The 22,720-nt window shown below is 37.5% G+C and overlaps 1 protein-coding gene across 1 annotated transcript in view; it reads left to right on the forward strand.

The window, feature by feature from the left end:
- The first annotated feature begins 2,606 nt into the window (after positions 1–2,606).
- RTL4 (retrotransposon Gag like 4) overlaps positions 2,607–22,720 on the forward strand; it is a 117,700-nt gene continuing 97,586 nt past the window's right edge. Inside the window, 1 exon segment of the mRNA XM_071212978.1 lies at positions 2,607–2,691. Coding sequence (XP_071069079.1) covers positions 2,607–2,691 — 85 coding nt within the window.

Raw genomic sequence — 22,720 nt, forward strand, 5'->3', positions numbered from 1 at the left:
TAAAGTATAGCAAGAATCACACAAACATACATTCCATGGGAATCCCAGAAAGAGAAGAGAAGTTAAAAGGGTCATAAGGAATATTTGAAGAAATAATGATTGTATATTTCCCAACTTTATTGAAGGACACAGATGTTCATGTCCAAGAAGCACAATATAATCTCATCCAAAAAATCCAAATAGACCTACTCTGAGACTCTTACTAATCAGAATATCAAATGCCAAATAAAAAGAAACAATTCTAAGAGCAGCAAGAGAAAAATGGTGCATCTCATACAAGCAATACCAAATAAAATTAAGTACTGATTTATCATGGGAAACCATGAAGACAAGAAGGTAGTAATACGATATATTTAATACTGCAAAAAAAAAACTGACAGGAAAAAAACAAAACAAAAGTTGGTTCTTGGAGAATATTAACATAATTGATAAAGCCTTTGCTAGACAGACAAAGAAAAAAGAGAGAAGATGCAAATAAATAAAATAAAATTGAAATGGTGACATTATTACTGACACCACAGAAATAAAAGAGCTCATAAGAGGATACTTAAACAACTGTGTGCTAACAAACTAGATAATGTAGATGAAATGAAAAATTCCTAGGACTATATGAACAACCTAAAACAGTCCCTCAAATAAATTAAAGACCTCAACAAACCAAGCACAAGTTAAGAGATTGAAAGAGTCATCTAATAACTTGCCAAATGAAAAGCCCAGGGACAAATGGTTTCACAGGTGAATTATACTAAGCATTCAAAGAAGATTTAATACCAATTTAACACAAAATGTAACAAAATATTGAACAAGAAAGAATGCTACCAACCTCATTCTATGAAGCCAATAAGACCCTAATACCAAAGACAGAAAAATATATTATGAAAAAGGAAAATTAGAGACTGATTTCCCTAATGAATTCAGATGGAAATATCCTCAAAAAAATACTTGTTAATCAAATCCAACAATGCATTTCAAGAATTATATATAATGATCAAGTGTGTTTTATCCCAGGCATGCAAGTATGCTTGAAAACAAGAAATTTAATCAATTGGACCACATTAATAAATGAAAGAAGAAAAATCCTGTGATTCTATCAATTGAAACAGAAATGGCATTTTACAACATACAGCATCATTTCTTGCTAAAAATATTACAAATTTAGGAATTGAAGGAAATTTTCTTAATTTGAAAAAGGCTGTATATGAAAACCTCAGCTAACATTGTACTAAATGGTGAAAGACAGAAAGCTTTCCTGTTGAGATTGGGAACAAGACAAGAATGCCCACTGTCATCACAATTGTTCAATATATAGCTAGAGGTTCTAGCTAGAGCAATCAGGCAAGAAAAAGAAATAAAAACATCCAAATTGGCAATGAAGAAGTAAAAACTTTTGCAATTTGCAAATTATATGATCCTTTGCTTAGAAAGTCCCCCAAAACTGACAACAAAGCTGCTAGGGCACATAAATTATTTAAGCAGTGGCAGGATACAAGATTAATATGCAAAAATCAGTAGAGTTTCTATACACAAATAATGCACAATCTGAGGAGGAAGTCAGGAAAAAATATTCCATTTACCATAGTGACTAAATAATCAAATATTTAAGAATTGATTTAACCAAGGGTGTAAAACACTTGTATTCAGAAAACTACAATGTGTTGCTAAATAAATTTAGAAAAGAACTAAATAAATGGAAAAATATACCATGCTCATGGAATGGAATATGAAATAACATTACATCCACTTTATCTAAATTGATATGCAGATTCAATTCAATTCCAATAAAAATTCCACTAGCATATTTTAAAGAAATGGAAAATACATTTATCCAATTCATTTGCATGTTAAAGGGGCTCCAAGTAGCCAGAAGTATCTTAAAAAGGAAAAGAGAAGTTGAAGTACTAGCACTTCTGGACTTTAAATCATATTACCTAGCTACAGTGGTAAAAACAGAATGGTACTGGCATAAAGAGAAGAGAGAAACATAGACCAATGGAACCAAATTGATTTTTCAGAGAGACTCACACATCTATGGTCAAGTAATTTTTTAAATAAATTTTTATTTTTAAAATATACTTAGATTACACAACATGTTACAAACAAAAATATGAGGGATTCCCATATGCCCCACTCCACACACCTTCCACCCTTTCACACATTAACAACTTCTTTCATTAGTGTGACACATCCATGGCAATTGATGAACACATTTGGTTTATTGCCACTAAGCATGGATTATAACTTATGTTGTAGTTTACACAATTTCCCACTCAATTCTCTAGGTTATGGCAGGATATATAACGGCTTGTATCTATTTTTGCAATGTCATTTAGTACAATTCCAAGTCCATAGCTGTCAAAACCACCCAGATGGGGCAGAACAGTCTATTCAACAAATAGTGCTGGAGAATTGGATATCCATAGCCAAAGGAAAGAGAACCCTATCTCATACCTTATACAAAAATTAATTCAAAATGGATCAAACACCTAAATATAAAATCTACAACCAAAAAACTCCTAGAAGTATCTGTAGGGAACCATCTTCATGACCTGGAGGTAGGTGGTGGTTTTTTAAACCTCACATGGAAAGCATGAGCAACAGAAGAAAACATGGATGAAGGGGACATCCTCAAACTTAAAAACTTCTGTGATGCAAAGGACTTCACCAAGAAGGTGAAGATGCAGCCCACTCAATGTGAGAAAATATTTAGAAACCACATATCTGTTAAGGGTCTGATTTCCATTCTATTTAAAGAGATCATACAACTCAGTAGTGAAAAAGCAAGCAATCTAATTTAAAAATAGAGAAAATATTTAAATAGACATTTCTCCAAAGAGGACTTACAAATGGCCAAAAAACACATGAAAACTGTTCAACATCACTAGTTTATTAGGGAAATTTAAATCAAAATGACAATGATATATGATCTCACATCACATAGAATGGCCTTTATTGAAAACACACAACAAAACAGTAAGTGCTGGAGAGGATGGGGAGAAATAGGAACACTCCTTCACTGTTGGTGGGAATGTAAAATGATGCAGCTTCTGTGGAAGACAGTTTGGCGGTTCTTCAGGAAACTAAATATAGAATTGCCATATAATACAGCAATTCCTCTACTAGGAATATATCCAGAAGAACTGAAAACTGGCAGGAACAAATATTTACACACTAATGTTCGTAGTCATGTTATTCACAAATGCCAAAAGATAGATACAACCCAAGTGTCCATCAACCAATGAATGGATAAACAAAATGTGGGATATACATATGATAGAATACTACGCTGTTGTAAGAAGAAATGAAATTGGGGGCATGTGATAATATGGATGAACCTTCAAGACATTATGTTAAGTGAAATAAGCCAGACAAAAAAGGACAAATATTGCATGATTTCATTAATATGAAATGAATAAGAAGCATAAGCACATGGAGTTAAAACCCAGTGTACAGGTTATTAGGAGATAAGAGAAGGACTGAGAAGGTATACTGATGCTTAATATGTGTAGACATGTAACTTGACTGTAAATGTGGAAATGTATAGAATCCATGGTTACCTACTATAGTGTGTACAACAAATGTAGCTAGTTTATAAAGGGATTGTGCCTGAAAAGCATAGTCTAGTGATGTAAATGTCAATTGAAAGAAAGCTAGAAAATAATCTAGGGACAAAATAACAGTGAACCCAGAGGAGGATGAAGATTGTGGTTCATAGCACAAATACAGGATTGTCCTTCTGTGAACCAAGACAAATGTACACATTATTGCAAAATGATAAGATGTGGAGAGGCATGGGGAAAATGTAATTAATATAACTTATGGATTTTAGTTAACAGCAATACTGTAATGTTCTTGCATCAATGCCAAAGATTTACTGTGTTAATAATGGGGCGATATGGAAAAAAATATACCAGATATATGCTGTGGACCATAGTTAGTGGTCATTGATGATATTATCTCATAATCTGTAGCACTTGTTATGTATCCCATTGATCAACAGGGAACATAGAAAGGATAGGTTGACATTCCTGCCCAGAACCATTTCACTCTGATTCAAAATTTCCCAGGAGTTATGTCAGAGTGAAGAGCTACAGAAAAAGAAGTTCCTGTACCCAATCAATCAATCAGACGCATGGCATTTCTGAATCTATCTAAACCACCAGCCAACCTACATAAAGTGTCTCTGTTGTGAATGTCTGGACTTCTTCACCACCTTGGAAGGCTGATACAGAAAGTTTTCAGTGCTATTTGTGTCAATCTGGACACTGGCTAGTTGTACGTAGATTAAATTTAGAAAGTAGATCATGTTGTGTCTTGTCTGTGGTGGGGTGTTTTGGGGAATTCTGCACATGTACATGATTGTTTTATGAGTTCACGACCTGTCTAATGAGAGCCTCCATGTTGCTCAAATGTGGCCAATCTCTAAGCCAAACTTGACATGTAAATGCATTACTTCCCCCCAGTGTGGGACATGACTCCCAGGGATGAGACTCTCTGGAGCCAAGGGATTACTACCAATCACCAGCTCTTCATGCAACTAGAAAAAGACCTTTAATAAAAGGGGAAAATGGTAAAGAGAAATGAGTTTATATGATTAAGTGACTTCAAAATGTGTTGGGAGGTCATCAGCGGGTTCTTGCTTATGCACATCTCAGTAGGACCCCAGGGATTACTTAAGTAGATAAAACCCCAGCTACTGGTGCTCCTGATGGCTATGGAGACACACAAGTTCTATTGTGATGACAGATGGCTCTGGAGTTCAGTGCCTTGCCAGTGGACCCTACTTTGGAACTTGTGCTGAATGTGATGGAGTTAGACTCAGATGTGGCCTCTCTACCATGCCTCTTTTGTCACTTTTACGGAAACTGTGGTTGACACTTGGGTTTCTCTAGGCTCAAAAGACTTGAATTTTGGGACTGTCTATGTGCCAACTGGGCCCTGAGCCTCAGCAAAATTGCAACACCTACTCTCTGGTTCATTGGACTTACCCAGGTCAGCTGACAGCGTGGCTAGAATGGTCAACCACCACACCAGAAAACCGAGAGTGCCTACAACTGCAAGCAGGGGAAGCATCCATAAGCCATGCATGATCAACACCCCCTCCTCATTTAGAGGTGGAGTGGAAATCACCATCCCAGGTTCTACAGGATCGAGACTGGACTTACTGGTATTCGATTATGGATCTTTTGTGATTAGAGGTTCCCTTATACCCCACACACACACCCCACTCCTCCCACATCAGCAATCTCTTTCATCATTGTGGCACATTCATTGCATTTGGTGAATACATTTTGGAGCACTGCTGCACCACATGGATAATGATTTACACTGTAGTTTACACTCTCCCCCAGTCTACCCAGTGGGCCATGGCAGGACATAAAATGACCAGCATCTGTCCCTGCAGTACCACCCAGGACAACTCCAAGTCCTGAAAATGCCCCCATTTCATATCTCTTCTTCCCTCTCCCTACCATCAGCAGCTACAGTGGCCACTTTCTCCACATCAATGCTACAATTTCTTCCATTACTAATCACAAAAAATCCATAATCGAATACCAGTAAGTCCAGTCTAATCCATATTCTATTCCTCCATCCTGTGGACACTGGGATGGTTATGTCCCCTCCACTTCTATATTGAGATGGGGCTTAGATTCCACGTGGGCAAGCGGGAGAATTGCATCCATCTAAATTGTTTTAATGAAGCTTTGAATTATTATTACTTTTTATGTAACTTTGGCAGAGTAGGCATTTTAAATGACTGCTAACTCATTTTAATGATATAAAACAAAATACCACCCTCAAAGAAATAGAAGGTAGGCTAAAAGGAGGGAGAAAACAAAAGGAAAGGAAGGAAGGGAAGCAGACTTGAGCCAGTGGATAGGGCATTTGTCTACCACATGGGAGGTCCGCGGTTCAAACCTCCGGCCTCCTTGACCCATGTGGAGCTGGTCCACACGCAGTGCTGATGCACGCAAGGAGTGCCGTGCCATGCAGGGGTTTCCCCTGCATAGGGGAGCCCCACGTGCAAGGAGTGTGCCCTGTAAGGAGAGCCACCCTGTGCGAAAGAAAGTGCAGCCTGCCCAGGAATGGTGCCACACACACAGAGAGCTGATGCAGCAAAATGACACAACAACAACAACAAAAAGAAACACAGATTCCTGTGCCGCTGACAACAACAGAAGCGGACAAAAAGAAGAACACGCAGCAAAATGGACACAGAGAACAGACAACTGGGTTGGGGGGGAGGGGAGGGGAGAGAAATAAATAAAATAAATCTTTAAAAAAAGGAAAGGAAGGAAGAAGAAATAATGAACGTAGAGTTGTTTTCCTTTCCTCATTACTTCTTCTTCCTCCCTTCCTTTTTTTCTCTCCCTCTTTTTAGCTCACCTTCTCTTAGTTTGAGGGTGATGTTTAATTTGAGTAAGCATTGCGTCAAGGGGAAAGGCTAGAAACTTTTCTTTTCTTGCCAACCAAATTTACGTTTTTAAGCCCATGCTACTTCTCTAAGAATTGAGCTACTGAGGAATCCTCCATGCCTTAAATCTTCTTAATTTCCAAATAATTTCTCAGTGGCCCAATGATCCATATCAGTAAAGAATTAAGGAGGGACTTTGGGCAAGATGAAGGAAGGACTCCATGATATTTAGGTTTTTATCCCACACTGGGTGGGATCATTCTAAGAACTAATTGGGTATTTGTTCAGCATCCTGGAAGAGATGACCTTGAGTTGGTTGAGAAACCTGAATTCTGCAGAAGGTACTTTCCTTCTTTGGTCATGTGGTGATATCATGCCTTTCATCTTTGGGTATTTTCTTTTCCAGGGGAGCATTTTGACCTTCTTATTCTGAATAGCTTGGAGAACAGACCAGAAAAAGAATAATATCACATTTTGGGGCACTCATTTTCAGATTAATGTTACCACAGAAGTCTTCTGAATAGACACAGAGTTCATTTATTGATATGCAGGATTGTTATTAATATAAACACTTGTGGGAGAGATCATTCCAGTATTTATGCACAAGGAAACCACTATATCTCTTTCAGTCTCCATACTGAGAGTGAAGGAATTGAGACATAGCTGGTGGTCTCCTTTATGTTCAAAATTCATGCTACAGAGCAACCCATAATCTTCTGTATTTCTTCTAGTCTGGGTAGATTTATAATGAGCCTTCTTCATCCTTTGATGTAGTGTTGGGATAAGTAGGTGAAAGTTGTTTGCAAATAATAGAGACACACTTAGGTTAGTTCAAATCACAAAGGGGAATTATATGAGAAGGATAGAGGATATTGACACAGATCCAATCTATACACATATTAACTGAACTAGCTATTCATGCATTGACAAACTGCTGGATTTGCCATTGTCCTGCTCCCAAAACTTTATCCAGCTCATTTATTACCCAGAGATGGAACATAGTGGGAAATTAAAACCCTGTAGCAGTTTGATATTATTGATGAATTCCAGAAAGAAATATTGGATTATGTTTGTATAGTAGTCTTTTCTCTCTGTGCATGATTAAATTATGATTAGAACTTTGATTGGGGCACATCAATAGGATATTGAGTCCCTTTGCCTTTGGTAGGTGGGGACACACAGAGAAAATGATGTGGTAGAAGAATTAGTTGGAGTCCAGGAAATAAGAACACATAGGAGACGAGCAGCTGAGCCTAGAGAAAATTAAGCCCTGGGGAGCGAGACATATCCAGTTGCCTGATAATCTACAGTTGGCCTTGTGGAGAGAGCAGGGCAGCTGAGCCCAGAGAGAAACAAACTTCCAGAAAAAAGCAGCCCAGGAGGCATGAACTTTTGGAAGATCTTGTCAGCCATCTTGCTCCAGCAGACTTTGAAGAGGGAAGTAACTTCTGCTTTATCGTCTGGTAACTGAAAGGTTCTACACCAAATGAATATCCTTTCAAAAGCAAAAAAAAAAAATTCAATGATAGTAAAAAAAAGAAAATCATGAAACTATATTGCCACTGATGCTTAGAGGAGAAAATATTTCAATTAGAAGATGTGGTGACCTTTGCCAATTATGGCTGAAAGAAAAAAAGAGAGAGAACTGAAATGAATTCTGTTTTGCCAGGAATTCAGGACCCTATTGTTATTGAAAACAGCCATTTCAGTTGAACAGTGTGGAAAAATAGCATGATTGAAGTCAACTGAAGGAAATAGCGACAGAAGGCATAGATAATTCATTTTAAGTGTTTTGTTTTGAGGAGCAGGAAAACATGGTGGAAAGTCCAAGAGACACAGATAAAAGTGGCTAAGTGGTTTTTAAAGTAGATAGTATTAGGAAATAATTGTATGACAATGTGTATATGAAAGTTAGAATAATAGATATGAATGATATGGGAGAGAAAGAGGAAATGGTAAGGAGAATTTCATTGTGAAGATGAAATAAACAAACAAAAGTTTCCAATGAGTGAGTGCAGATTCAAGATTTACATTTAAGCTGAGATAGAAGGGAGGGCAGTGTGTGGGTAGGATCACACCTATGCTGGAGTTGCTGGGATTTTAAAATCAGATAGTTCCTCTCTGCTGATTCTATTTTCTCTAAGAAATATGTAGAGAAGTCCTAAGGAGAAATGCAGTGTTTGATAAGAGGGAAGATGTGAACTGCACATGCTGGAGGGTGGAAAAGTAAATTTCCTAGCAATAACTTTAAATGTTATGTGCCAAATTAAAATTTGTATCATGAAATTTATCCATTCAGAAGAGTTGTATGATTTTTCTCCCACAATGTTTTGCTCAGGTATAGATATAAATAAATGCATAGTTGAATTTAACCAGGTACAGATTTTTGACAGTGAATAAGAACAAGGGAGAGTAATGGAAATATAGTAAAAAAATATTAGCAAGGGAGTATTTTTAATGGTAGATAATGGATTTCAGACTGTATAAAATGACCCTAGATGAGTAATGAATAGCGAAATGAATTTCTGTCTCACTGATATTTGAAAAATCCTAAGAGGGAGAAGTAGAATTAGTGAGGTAAAAGAAAGGGAGATGGTAGTTTGGAAATGGATTGTTTCAAACCATCAGATGGGGTGGATGAAAAAAGAACATTGGGTCTAAGGAAGGCAAGCAAATAAAAGACCTGAGTTTGGAGGGATGATGTGTATAATGTTGTTTGTCTTACATTTTTCTTTTATTATTAGATTGCTGACATTCATCCATGTTTGTTTTAACAGTAATATGTATCAATATACTGGAATTAATAAATCCAGTCTCCGATTTTAAAAGAAAAAGAAGGATAAAGGAAACTCCTCAAAGAGATTAATTATAAGTATTACCAAGTTTTATATAGAAAGTCACCAGGCAGCTCTTTTATTTTTCATTTTCTTTTGATGCTGCATGGTCTCTTCTTTGTGTATATATGTGCTCTATTCTACTGTTTCTCTCTGCTAATTAGCTTTTTATATTAGTTCATGGTTTTCCTGCTTTCCCATCACTTTGACTTATAAGCAATATTACCTTGCCATGGCACAAATTCTCGCCCAATGTTAGATGATCTTATAGGTAACTTATTCAGTCACTGGAACCTCAGTTGCAGGGAGAAAACTATGTGATTGTCTTGGACTAGTTTATACATTGGAAAGTGCTGGGTCAGATATTCACCCAATATAAAATATAACTACATATATTTATCCTTTTTTCAGGGACTTGTTCTATGGTGGACAATTTCAAAGAAGGAGGTTTTGACCAGGTGGCAACCTGACTTATGTACACTATACATGCCATTTATGGATATGAGAGAAATAAAAGCTTACAGTCTGCATTAGTCAAGGATCTTTTGGTGACCAAAAGAACAGTTCAATCTAGTTTAATGAAAAAAGATGGATGTATCAGGTAATGCATTTAATAGTTTCAGTAGAGCTGACTGGAATGGGGCGTTCAAATGATATTCTTAGAAATATCTATCAGGTCCCAGGTCTGATTTCCTTGGTGCTAGAATCCACTCCAAAAAAATGTGGTGAAGAAGACCTTCAGCATCCCTAATCTTACATTCTTCTAGCTGAAGCATTCCAGAAAGAAAAACAAGCTCCTCATCCTTAATAATTCCCACAAGTGTCCCGGGAGTTTCTCTGATTCAGTTAGTTTAAGTAATCTTCTTTCTCCCAAACTAATTACTGCAGCCAGGAGGGTATGATGCTTTTATTCATCAATGTTACATCACTTGCCCATTCCTGGACCTGGGAGTGATGAATTAGCCAAAAGGAAAAGGCAGGATCTTTAATCAGAAAATATGTTGAGCAATTGAAAGTAACTAATGCCCTCCTGCATGGCATATACAGTATTAAAACAGTGCTTTTGAACTCACATGCACTGTACTCAAACCATTAGCCAGCTACAAGGGCAGTATATAGGTTAAAACAACAAGCATGCAGCATTGATAGAAACTTTTCTAGTATCTTACCTATATAATCAAGGAGCTTTTATATAGCTGTACAAACAGCCCCGAATTGTACATGGCTATTCAAACAAAACAGATATAATCAGTATGTGATGTTTGACTCTAAACTAACTCTGTGGGTTAGTCACCCTCCCTTTGGACCTCTATTTTTCCATGTATAAATTAAAGGAGTTGTACTAGACAGGCTTGCTAAAGGGTTGTCAAACATTGACATATTATCTAACATCAGATGTCCAGATTGTAAGCACTAGGAAGAATCAAGACAAACATTTATACATGAACTGATCTCATGTCCAAGACACCAAAGGAAGAGAAAGTAGTTAGATTTTTGTTTATAAAATCAATAAATTCTATTTATTTGCCTTGAGCATGGGACATAGACTTTAAATTTTCCTTTGTAGTTATAGGAATTAGTTTCCATGGAATCATTCAAATTCACTTTCAACCAATCCCAGGATGTGACTTTGAAACACCGAATCAGACTTTAGGTTACCAGTGGCAGATATAACATGATCAAAGGCAATTGACCCAATTCCTGGAATGAAATTAAGATGGAACTAATGGATCCATTAGAACTCTGTTTTAAGTGATTGAAAACTTAACTCAAAACAATTTATATGATAAAGGGAATATAGGGGGGTGTTTTAGTACCAGAAATGGTTTGGCTTTTATTATGAAAATTTATTAGGTTAAAAATTTACAGTTTGAGACCATGGAAATGGCCAAATCCAGGCACAATCAAGAGATGCTATGTCATCAACTTGTAACTGTACTTCATCAGGCAAATGGCTGTATCACCTAAAGATGCTTTCTTTCCAAGCTCAGGTGTGGGTAATCAGGCACGTGGCAGGGCATAATGGCTGCTCTGCTAGCAATAGGTCAAACAATGTTACAGACATCCCAGACTCATTATATTTCTCTACTCTGTTTTCTGCAGTGTAGGCTTCATCCTCTGATTCCACATAGTAGTTATTTTCCAGTTCTAAACTGCTGCAATTCCAGACCTCACACTCTCACTATATGAAGACATAACATCTCTTCCAGTAGTTTCTACACTAATCCTATTCGCTTTCATTGGCATGAATTAAATCAACTGCCCATTCCTAAACAAATCACTTTGGTCATAGAGATGAGATTTGCTAATTCCTTTAGGCCAAGTAGTGCCCACCTCTGAAGTTGGTGTGGAACAAGCACACTGAATCTGTATTGACAAGATCAAAGCAGCGTGAATTCCATAAAGGGAAGTTATTGCATTACTGCTGTCAGAATTGAATATGTCTGCTATGACAACAAACAACAAATGTCTATTTTAGCTAATGAAAGCAATAGGCTTACAAAACACAAAACCTACAGATCTATACCATTTAGTTACATAAGAGAAATACCTTTTTTTCCTCTGAGGATGATTAGACTCTAACCAATTATTTAGTAAACATTAATCTGAACTAGAAAAGGTATGAGCAGGAAAAAGCTTTATTTTTTCCATAATTTATTGTCTTAAGTTATTGTATTGAGGCTCTCCCCCTTTGTCCCACAGTGACATGTGGGAAGATTGTATAGAATTTCAGGTATTTTCAGTTATAAGGATAGCTCCATTTTTTCCCCAATTTTCTTCTTTTTGTCTTTATCTTTTTAATGTTACATTAAAAAAATATGAGGTCCCCATATACCCCCCATCCCCCTCATCCCACACTTCCCCCCATAACAACAACCTCCTTGATCATCATGAGACATTCATTGCATTTGGTGAATACGTCTCTGAGCACTGCTGCACCTCATGGTCAATGGTCCACACCAGAGCCCACACTCTCCCACAGGTCACCCAGTGGGCCATGGGAGGAAGTACAATGTCTGGTAACTGTCCCTGCAGCACCACCCAGGACAACTCCAAGTCTCAAAAATGCCCAGACATCACATCTCTTCCTCCAACTCCCTACCTGCCAGCAGCCACTATGGCCACTTTCTCCACACCAATACCACATGTTCTTTGATTACTAATCACAATAGTTCATGAATAGAATATCAGTAAGTCAGCTCTAATCCATACTCTATTCCTCCATCCTGTGGATCTTGGAATGGTTGTGTCCACTCCACAACTATATCAAGAGGGGGCTTAGATTCCACATGGATACCGGATGCAATTCTCCTGCTTTCAGTTGTAGGCACTCTTGGCTCCCTGGTGTGATGTTTGACCTTCTTCACATCCATGTTAGCTGAGTGGGGTAAGTCCAATAAACCAGGGTGTAGGAGTTGCAAGTCTGTTGAGGCTCAGGGCCTGACTATCACATGGTCAGTCCAAAGATTCAGGTCCCCTGGGTATACACTAAACTCCAGCACCAACTACAGTTCTGGTAAAAGTAACAGGAGAGGCTTGTGGACAAAGATCACATCTGAGTCCAGCTCCATCACACAGAAACACAAACTCCAAATTGGGGCCAAATGACATGGCACTGAACTCCATCTGCCATGACCATAGAATCTGTGGGTCTCTGTAGCCCTCAGAAGAGCCAATACCTGGGGTTGTATCTACTTTATCTGTCTCTGGGACTCTGCTCAGGTGTGCATAAGGGCAACCCCTCTGATAACCTCCCGGCTCTTTTTGGAGACTCATAGCCATAAAAACTCATTTGTCCTTTCAATTTCCCCCTTTTATTCAGGTCAAAAAGCATTTTTAACTCCTGGTATTATATGTAGACTGAGATATTCTACTGGTCTGAGTTGACCCTTTTATTCAAGCTCATTTTCTAGTTACATCATCAGCTTGTACTTGGTAGTAATCCCTCGGTGCCAGGGAGGCTCACCCCAGGAGTCATGTCCCATGCTGGGGTGAAGGCAACACTTTAACATGCTGAGTTTGGCTTTGAGACTGGCCATACTTGAGCAACACAGAGGCTCTCAGGAGATAACTCTTAGGCACCCTGCAGCTGTAGGTCTTCTTCTTATTTCAGGTAGGATAACTTCATTTTGAATATTAAGACTTTTTAAGTTAATAAAATACCCAAAAGAGTTAAATCAAAACTTCATATCTTCTTCCTTTCCTCAGTTCAAGGATCTGCAGTTAGGAAGGAGGAGGTTTTATATCTCTATTTTTATTTTTATTTTTTTTAATGTTACATTAAAAAAGTATGAGGTCCCCATATAGCCCCCACCCCTTTCACCCCACTCCTCCACATCAACAGCCTCTTTCATCATCATAACACATTCATTGCATTTAGTGAATACATTTTGGAGCACTGCTGCACCACGTGGATAGTGTTTTACATTGTAGTTTACACTCTCACCCAGTCCACCCTGTGGGCCATGGCAGGACCTACAAGGTCAAGCAACTTTCCCTGCAGTACCACCCAGGACAACTCCAAGTCCTGAAAATGCCCCCACATCATATGTCTTCTTCCCTCTCCCTAACCTCAGCAGATACCATGACCACTTTCTCCACTTTAATGCTACATTTTCTTCCATTATCTCTCTATTTTCAATACCATTTGTACTCTTTGTTCTTTCATTCTTCTCCTGCTTGGGGCTAAATAAAAAGAGACAAGAAATATTTTTATTTAATTGATGCTTCTGGTAGTTCTCTCTTGTTTAACACTGGTTGACCATTATGACAGGCATTGAAATACAAGCACTTTAATGAAACATGTTTGGGGGTTCTCTGAAACAACTTTCTTAGTTGCCACAACCTCATACAGTTCCCTGATGCATGCAGTGTATGCTGCATCTCACTGCTTGTGATCCAGGTACCAATTTCTTCCTCCTGACATACACTTGTCTTGGCAGGAAGTCTGTTTGAGCTGGGTCTCATCAAGATGGTTTGATGCCACTGTATTCATTTGGATCACCATTGCCACAGGAATGTAGATATGCACTACTGCTGCTCCCTATCTTTAACTTGCTGTTTGTAGGCAGCTTCCCCCTCTCCCTTTCAGAACTGTGTCAGTGGAAAACAGAAAGTTTTTACATCCAGACCTCAAAATATCCATGTTAGTTTTTTCCAAGAACTCTAATCACCCTTAACTCCCAATGTCCATAACAAAATGGGCCCATAAGTTCCTGCAGTTGAGTTGAAGACTGAGGTTTCAGTCTGCTTGTAGGCACCTCATCCTTAGTGGGTCGTTCCGCTGAGACCACCCTCACATGTTTGCTGATGTAGAGCACATCTCTTCCCATTTGTCCAAAAAATCTTCTAGCTCAATGACTCTTCCCAAATAATGTCTAATTATCTACTTATATAGGTTGGACAAGGTTGTGGCAGAAAGCATTGAAGGACCAATTTGGCCATCTATTTGTGAATCCAACAGGGAATTGTCAAGGAGCGTCTCTTTTTAATTTGGGGATAATTGTTGTCTAGTATTCTGAGGTTTAGGGCACCAGCCAAAATTCTGAGACAACAGGAAATGTTCCTTTCAATGTTCTATTATAAATCTATGGAAGGTAGGTTTGGGAAATAGTTGTGAGGGCAGCAACATCTAACTGTGCTTTTGTTTTCAGTTGATTTACCTTACTGTGAGTTTTTTTTTTTTGTCTTATGCATCTGTTTATTTCCATTCCCTTGGCATACATCAGAATCAGAGGTTTGTAGAGGGAACATGTATGTATTTTCTTAGTAGTGAAAGTATGGATAGTTGGGATGGAGGCAATTTATAAGTGTGGAAAGACAAATGCATATATTGAAAGCTACCCTATTTCAGATGAGAGTAGTAATTTACTAAATCAGAGGGAACTTCTTGTAGGAACATGAAAATGCCCAGAGGCTCTTGCTTTTACACAATAATCATATAATAGTATTGCAAAAAGGAAATATTGCTCATATAAATGTCCTTTTTTTTACCACTTTTTCACATGGACTGTATATTTAGCATCAATGTCTAAACATCACTGTCTGAACCTCATTCTGTCTTCTTACATATTTCCATCCTTGACTCATTGCTCATCTTTTACAGATATAGTTCTATGACTGATCCTCTCTATCCTTTGACTTTTTCAATACTGACTCCATCTCCTTGCCCCATGCCTTTTAAATTAAGCTGTGCGTTTGGAACACAGGGATTTTCTTTCTTTTTAATATACTTGTTATTTTTATGTTTAAAGATACTTAGATTACATAAATGCTACATAAAAATATAAGGGATTCCCATATGCCCCACTCCTAGCTCTCCTATATTTTCCCATATTAACAACATCCTTTATTAGTGTGGTACATTTGTTACAATTGATGAACACATTTTAAAGTATTGCCAGTAAGTTTAGATTATAGTTTACACTGTAGTTTACACTCTCTCCCACACATTTTTGTAAGTCATTACAAGATATATAATGGCCTGTATCTGTCATTGGAATGAGAAAATACCCCCAAATTACAGCTGTTTTTCCCTTTCCCTTCCCTCAGAACCTCCAGTGGTCACTGCCTTCACACCAATGATAAAAGTTCTTCCATTGCTAAAATCACAATAATAGTAGAATAAGAGTAAGTCTACTCTAGTCCATCATTCATCCTCCAATCCTGAGGATTCTTTGATAGTGATGTCCATTTTGCATCTAATTGGGAGGGGGCTTAGATCCCATGGGGCAGATGGATGGGACTACCTTGATTGCAGTTGCAGGCATTCTCTGTTCCTTGCAGACATTCTCTGTTCCTTGAGATCTCCTTGTTAGTTGTCCTTGGTGAGTCCAATGAACTGGAGAGTAGGTGTTGCAAATCTGTTGAGATTCAGGGCTCAACTGGTGCATGGACAGTCCAAATATTTAAGTCTCTTGGACATACACCTTTCAAATCTAGTACTAACTATCTGTTCAAATAGAAGGGACAGAAGGGGCGTGTGTAAGGAAACCACCACTGAGTCCAACTCTGTCACACTGGGGAGCATAATTCCAAAGTAGGGCTCACTGACTTGGCACCAAACTCCTGAGCTGTCTGACCTGCCTGTAGTGTCTGGGATGTCTCCAGAAGCATCAGGAACCCTGCTATATGAGGCAATATTTACTTTGGCAGTAAATGAGATCCTGCTGAGATTTGCCTAAGCATAACCTCTGAAATGACTTCCTGACTCACTTTGAAGTCTCTTAGCCTTTCCCTTTTTTAGTCAAGGTTTTTTTTTTACAGCTCTATTGCTAGTTGGTGACTGGTAGTGGTCTCTTGGTGCCAGGGAGGTTCATCTCTGAGAGATATGTTCCATGCTGGGGGGAAGTTAGTGCATTTATATGCTGAGTTTGACTTAGAAAGAAGCCACATTTAAGCAACATGAGGACTCTCAGGAGGTAATTTTAGGCACCATATAATACTAGACTGTGTTTCAATTTCAAAAGTAAAGATTCGTAAGTACAGTCATCACTATTAAGGGCCTCCTTCACTAGTCACTGCCCCTGTACTTATGGGATTCTTGCTGTCCCATTAGAGAATGTTGCAGAGATCCCCAAGATGGGAATTAGATATTCTTTTGGTTATTGTGTTGAACTCCACCCACTGTGACAATGCCCACGAACACTTTGACACATTCATATGCCTTACTGCTGTGCTTCAGGTGAACATCTTCCCTGTTCATCACTGTTGCTCCACACTAGTGATCCTCCCCTGTCATAGCTGTAGCCGTTCTCTGATCCAAAAGTCTTTAAAATTGGAGCCAACAAAATAACCAAATATATCAATAGGAGAATGATACAATAATGATAGTTTAAAAAATAATGAGTAAAATACAATTTTTAATAAGTTTGCAATAATAAAAATATATTAAAAACATTTAGCAAGTATTTTAATTGTTTTTTTTTAAAGATACATAGATCACACAAAATGTTACCTTGGCATTATATCTTTAATCACTATAAGATCTTTCATCTTGTATGTACAGTGATATTTTCTTCCATTTATTCCCCCAGTGTGTTAGTTCTTCATTTTGTCTTCAAAGAAGCTTTAAGTTACAGAAAATTCACATGCAGAATATAGGTGATTCCTATACTCCCAACCTCCCCCTTTTCCCCTTTCTACCATTAATAATATAGTACATGTGTATGGTACATTTGTTATAATTGACATACAAATATTGAATCATTGCAACTAACCATGGTCAATGATTTGCATTATGGCTTACATTTTGGACTGTACCCATTTATAGATTTTAGTGAAGTTTAACATAGTCTGTATCCATCATTGAAAGATCCCTTAGAACATTTCCATCACCCCAAAAATGCCCCACATTCCATCTATTCTCTCTCTCCCTTTCCTTCCCCTGGGGACCCATGGGAACCACCAATTTTAACTCATCGAAGGATGGTGTTCATACTTACTTGTAACAACATTGAGGGCTTGTCATACTGGCCTGACTTCCCCTCTTAGGCACGCCTATGTTCTCAAGAAACTCCTGTCCCTCCATTTGAGATCATAGCAGGAGTCCCCGGCATGGGATTCCAACACCTTCCAGCTCTTTATATGAGTCTCCACCCCCTGATACAACACATTATGACAAGGTCAACACTACTCACTCCCTGGAAGCCTGTTTCAGGTGCACTCTGTACCACAAGCCTCCACATCCAATACCTTAAACTGTCTATTTACCAAAAGAACATTCAGAATTTTGTAGTTTACATCACATACCTGTTAATCCTGATATTTCACCTGCTCCCTCCCCCAAACTTCCCTCTATTCCGTGTGTCTGTACAACCCACTGGTCCTCACACTATGCCCCTCACAGACCTTCACTGCCCTGCCCAATAGCATCACTGAACCTCAATTATGCCCATCTGCTGCATAACTACACACTTCTACATTATCATAGATTTTTCCCATATCGACATTATAGCAGTTTGATATTGTTTATGAATTCCAAAAATAGATATTGGATTATGGTTGTAAACTGCTCTGTCACTCCAGGCATATCAGATTACATTGGATTCAGAGGTTTTGCTTTTGCTTGATTACTTAGTGATTGATGCTTTGATTGGGCCACAACAGTAGAAACTGCACCACAGAGAAGGGAGTTTGGAGTTTTTTGCTGGAACCCAAAATGTAAGCACACAGAGGAGAAGAGAGAAGGCTTGATTAGACATGGAAGAGGTCCCAGGAAGAGATGAGCCATACGCCTGATAGTCTACAGTTGACCTTATGGAGCAAGCAGAGGAGCTAAGCCTGGAGAGAAATAAGCCCCTGGAAAAGAGGAACCGAGGAAGTCTGATCCCTTGGCAGACATTGGCAGCCTTCTTGCTCCAACATGTGGCAACAGACTTTGGTGAGGGAAGTAACTTATGCTTTATAGCCTGATAAATCTAAGTTTCTATACCAAATAAATATCCTTTATAAAAGCCAGCGTATTTCTGGTATTTTGCATCAGCACCCCTTTGGCTGACTAATACAGGCATTGACTCACAACCTTCTTCTCCCTTTCTGTCTCCTGTAAATTTATCTTCCAGACTCTATCTCTGTGATTCTGCTCAATTTTAAAAATTCATATCAGTATCCTTCAAGGCCTGGCTTGCTTCACTCAACATAAGGTCCTCAAGCTTCATCTGTGTTATCCTTTATGCTAATATTACATTCCTTCTCACAGTTGAGTAATATTCCATTGTATCTATTTACCAAAATTTGTTTATCCATTCATCTGTTGATGGACATTTGAGTTTTTTTCCAAATTTTGGCAATAGTGAATACTTCTGCTATGAACATTGGCATGCATATATCCATCCTTGTCCCTGCTTTCAAATCTTCTAGGTATATACACAGCAGTGGGATTGCTGGATTATATGGCAGTTCTATAGTTAGTTTCCAGAGGAATTTCCAAACTGTCCTCCACAATTGCCACACAATTCTACATTCCCACTAGTAGTGGATAAGGGTTCCCATTCCTCCTTGTCCTCTCAAACCCTTGTAGTCCTCTGTTTGTTTAATAGCAGCCAGTCTAATGGGTGTAAGAGGATATCTCATTGTGGTTTTGATTTGCATTTCCTTAAGAGTTAGTGATGTTGAGTATCTTTCATGTGCTTTTTAGCCATTGTTTTACATTTTTGGCTAAGTGTCTATTCAAATTTCTTGCCCATTTTTTAAATGGACTGTTTGTCTTTTTATTTTGGAGGTGTAAGATTTATTTATATATGTTGGATATTATGTCCTTATCAGATATATGGTTATCAAATATTTTCTCCCATTGAGTAGGATGGCTTTTTGCTTTATTGACAAACCCCTTTGAGGTGAAAAAGTTTTTAATTTTGAGGAGGTCTCATTTATATATTTTTTCTTTCATTGCTCGTGCTTTGGGTGTAAAGTTCATGAAAGCTTTTCCTAATATATTATCCTGTAGATGCTTCCCTACATTATCTTCCAAGATCTAGATGGTCTTGGCTCTTATATTTAGACCTTTGATCTGCCTTGAGTTAATTTTTTAAATTGTATGAGGTGATATTATTCTCTCACTCTTTTGGATATGGATATCCATTTCTCCAAGCACCATTTTTTGAAGATGTCATTCTTTTCCAGTTGAGTGGCCTTGGAGACCTTCTCAAATATCAGTTGACTGAATATGTAGTGATGTATATCAGAACTCTCAATTCAGTTCCATTGGTCAGTATGTCTATGCTTGTGCCAGTACCATGCAGTTTTGACTACTGTAGCTTTATAGAATATTTTAAAGTCAGGTAGTATGATTCCACCAATTTCATTTATCTTTTTCAATAGGTCTTTGGCTATTTGGGGCCTCTTGCCCTTCCAAGTAAATGTCAGAGTTAGCTTTTCCAATTCAATAAAAAAGGCTGTGGTAATTTTTATTAGGATTGCATTAAATCAGTAAATGAGTTTGGGTACAATAGACATTTAATGATTAGTCTCCCAACCCATGAACAGGGAACATTCTTCCATTTGTTGAAGTCTTCTTTGATTTCCTTTACATTGTGTAGTTTATGTGTACAAGTCACTTACACCTTTAGTTAAATTTATTCCTAGGTATTTGAACCATTTAATTGCTATTGAAAATGGGATTTTTTTCTTGATTTCCTCCTCAAATTGTTCATTATTGTGCAATAATGCTACTCATTTTTGCAAATTAATTTTATAAGCTTCCACTTTACTGAACTCATTTATAAGCTCCTGAGGCTGTGTTGTACACATCTCATGGTTTTCCAAGTATAGGATCATGTCATTTGCAAATAGTGAAAATTTTACTTCTTCCTTTCTAATTTGGATGCCTTTTATATCCCTTGCTTGCCTAAGTGCTCAAGCAAGTACTTCTAACACAATGTCAAATAAGAATGGTGAAAGTGGGCATCCTTGTCTTGTTCCAGTTCCCAGAGGGAAAGGTTTAGGATTTTCCCATTGAATATGATGTTAGCTGTGGGTTCTTCATACATACCTTCATCATTTTGAGGAAATTTTCTTCTATTCCTATCTTTGGAAGTGTTTTTATCAGGAAAATGTTTTTTGTTGAATATTTTCCTTGTATCTATAGAGATGATCCTGTGATTTTGTTCATTCAATCTGTTTATGTGGTATATTACATTGATTAATTTTCTCATGTTGAAACATCCTTGCATACCAGAGATGAAACTCACTTGGTCATTGTGTATACTTTATTTGATGTGTTATTGAACACAATTAGTAAGTATTTTGTTTAGGGTTTTAGCATCTAGGTTCATTAGAGAGATTGATCTATAGTTTTCCTTTCTTGTGGCATCTTTGTGTGACTTTGGCATTAGGGAGATGTTGGCATCATAGAATGAGTTAGGCTATGTTTCCTCCACTTCTGTTTTTTGGAAGAATTTAAACAGGATTGGTGTTAGTTCTTTCTGGAATATTTGGTAGAAGTAACCTGTGAAAACATCTGGTCCTGGACTCTTTTAGTTGGGCGGTTTTTGATGACTAATTCAATCTGGATACTTGTCATTGGTCTGTTATTTCCTCAAATTCTTCTTTCATCATTGCAGGCTGCTTATTTGTTTCTAGGAATTTGTCTATTTCCTCTTAATTATCCATCTTATTGGTATACAATTTTTCAAAGTATCCTTTTATGATTCTCTTTTTATCTATGGGGTCAGTGGTGATATCCCCCTACCTCATTTCTTATTTTATGTATATGCATCTTATGTCTTTTTTTTTTCTGTTAGTCTAGCTAATGGTTGGTTAATTTTTTAAATCTTCTCGAAGAACCAGCTTTTGGTTTTGTTTATTTTTTCAGTGCTTTCATACTTTCAGTTTCATTTATCTTTGCTCTAATCTTTATTTCCTTGTTCTAATTTGGGGTTAGTTTGTTATTCTTTTTCTACTTCCTCCAAGTGTGCAGTTAGGTTTCTGATTTTAGCTTTTTCTTCTTTTTTTTTTAGTATAACATTTTATGGCCATGAATTTCCCTCTCAATATAGCTCTTGCTGCATCCCACAGGTTTTGATATGTTGTGTTGTCATTTTCATTTGTTTCAAGGTAGTTACTGATTTCTTTTGAGATTTCCTCCTTGACCCACTGATTGCCTAAGAGTGTGTTGTTTAACTTCCATATATTGTGTGTAATCTAATCTGATTCTCTTCCCCTTACTTATTTCCAGCTTCATTCCATTGTGGTCAGAGAAAATACTTTGTATAATTGAATTCTTTCTGGATTCATTGAGAGCTGTTCTGTGGCCTAGCATGTGGTCTATCCTGGAGAATGACCCATGTGCCCTCAAGAAGAATGTATATCTCCTTGTATTTGGGTGTAATGTTCTGTAAGTACATCCAGATCCTCTAATATATTATTCAAGGTCTAGATTCTTTATTGATTCCGTTAAGATGTTCTGTCTAATGGTGATAATGGTGTATTAAAACCCCCCACTATAATTGTAGAGGCATTTATTTCTCTACTTAGGTTTTCCAATGTTTCCCTCAGGTATTTTGAAGTTCCCTGTTTAGGTGCTTAATTGTTTATTATTGTTCTTTATTCTCGATTGATTTTCTCTTTTATTGATATATAGTGGCCTTCTTTGTCTCTTCCAATAATTTTGTTTTTAAAGTCTTTTTTTCCTGATATTATAGTTACTCTTCCTTTTTTATGGTTATTGTTTCATGTAAAATTGTTTTCCAGCCATTCACTTTCAGGCTCCTTGCATCCCTTGGGTTTCTTGTAGATAACATATATAGATGGGTCATGTTTCCTTATCCATTCTGTCAATCTGTATCTATTGACTAGAGATTTTAATCCGTTAGAATCAATGTTATTAAAGTCAAGGAATTACTTACATTAGCTATATTTTCTTTAGGTTCATTTATGTCATATGTTATTTTTATTTATCTTTTTATCATTTATTTGTTCTTACACTGTCCTCCAACTCTCTATTTTTTTTTCTTTCAGTGCAAAATCCCCCTTA

The sequence above is a fragment of the Dasypus novemcinctus genome, chromosome X (assembly GCF_030445035.2).
Source record: "Dasypus novemcinctus isolate mDasNov1 chromosome X, mDasNov1.1.hap2, whole genome shotgun sequence".
Taxonomy (NCBI): domain Eukaryota; kingdom Metazoa; phylum Chordata; class Mammalia; order Cingulata; family Dasypodidae; genus Dasypus; species Dasypus novemcinctus.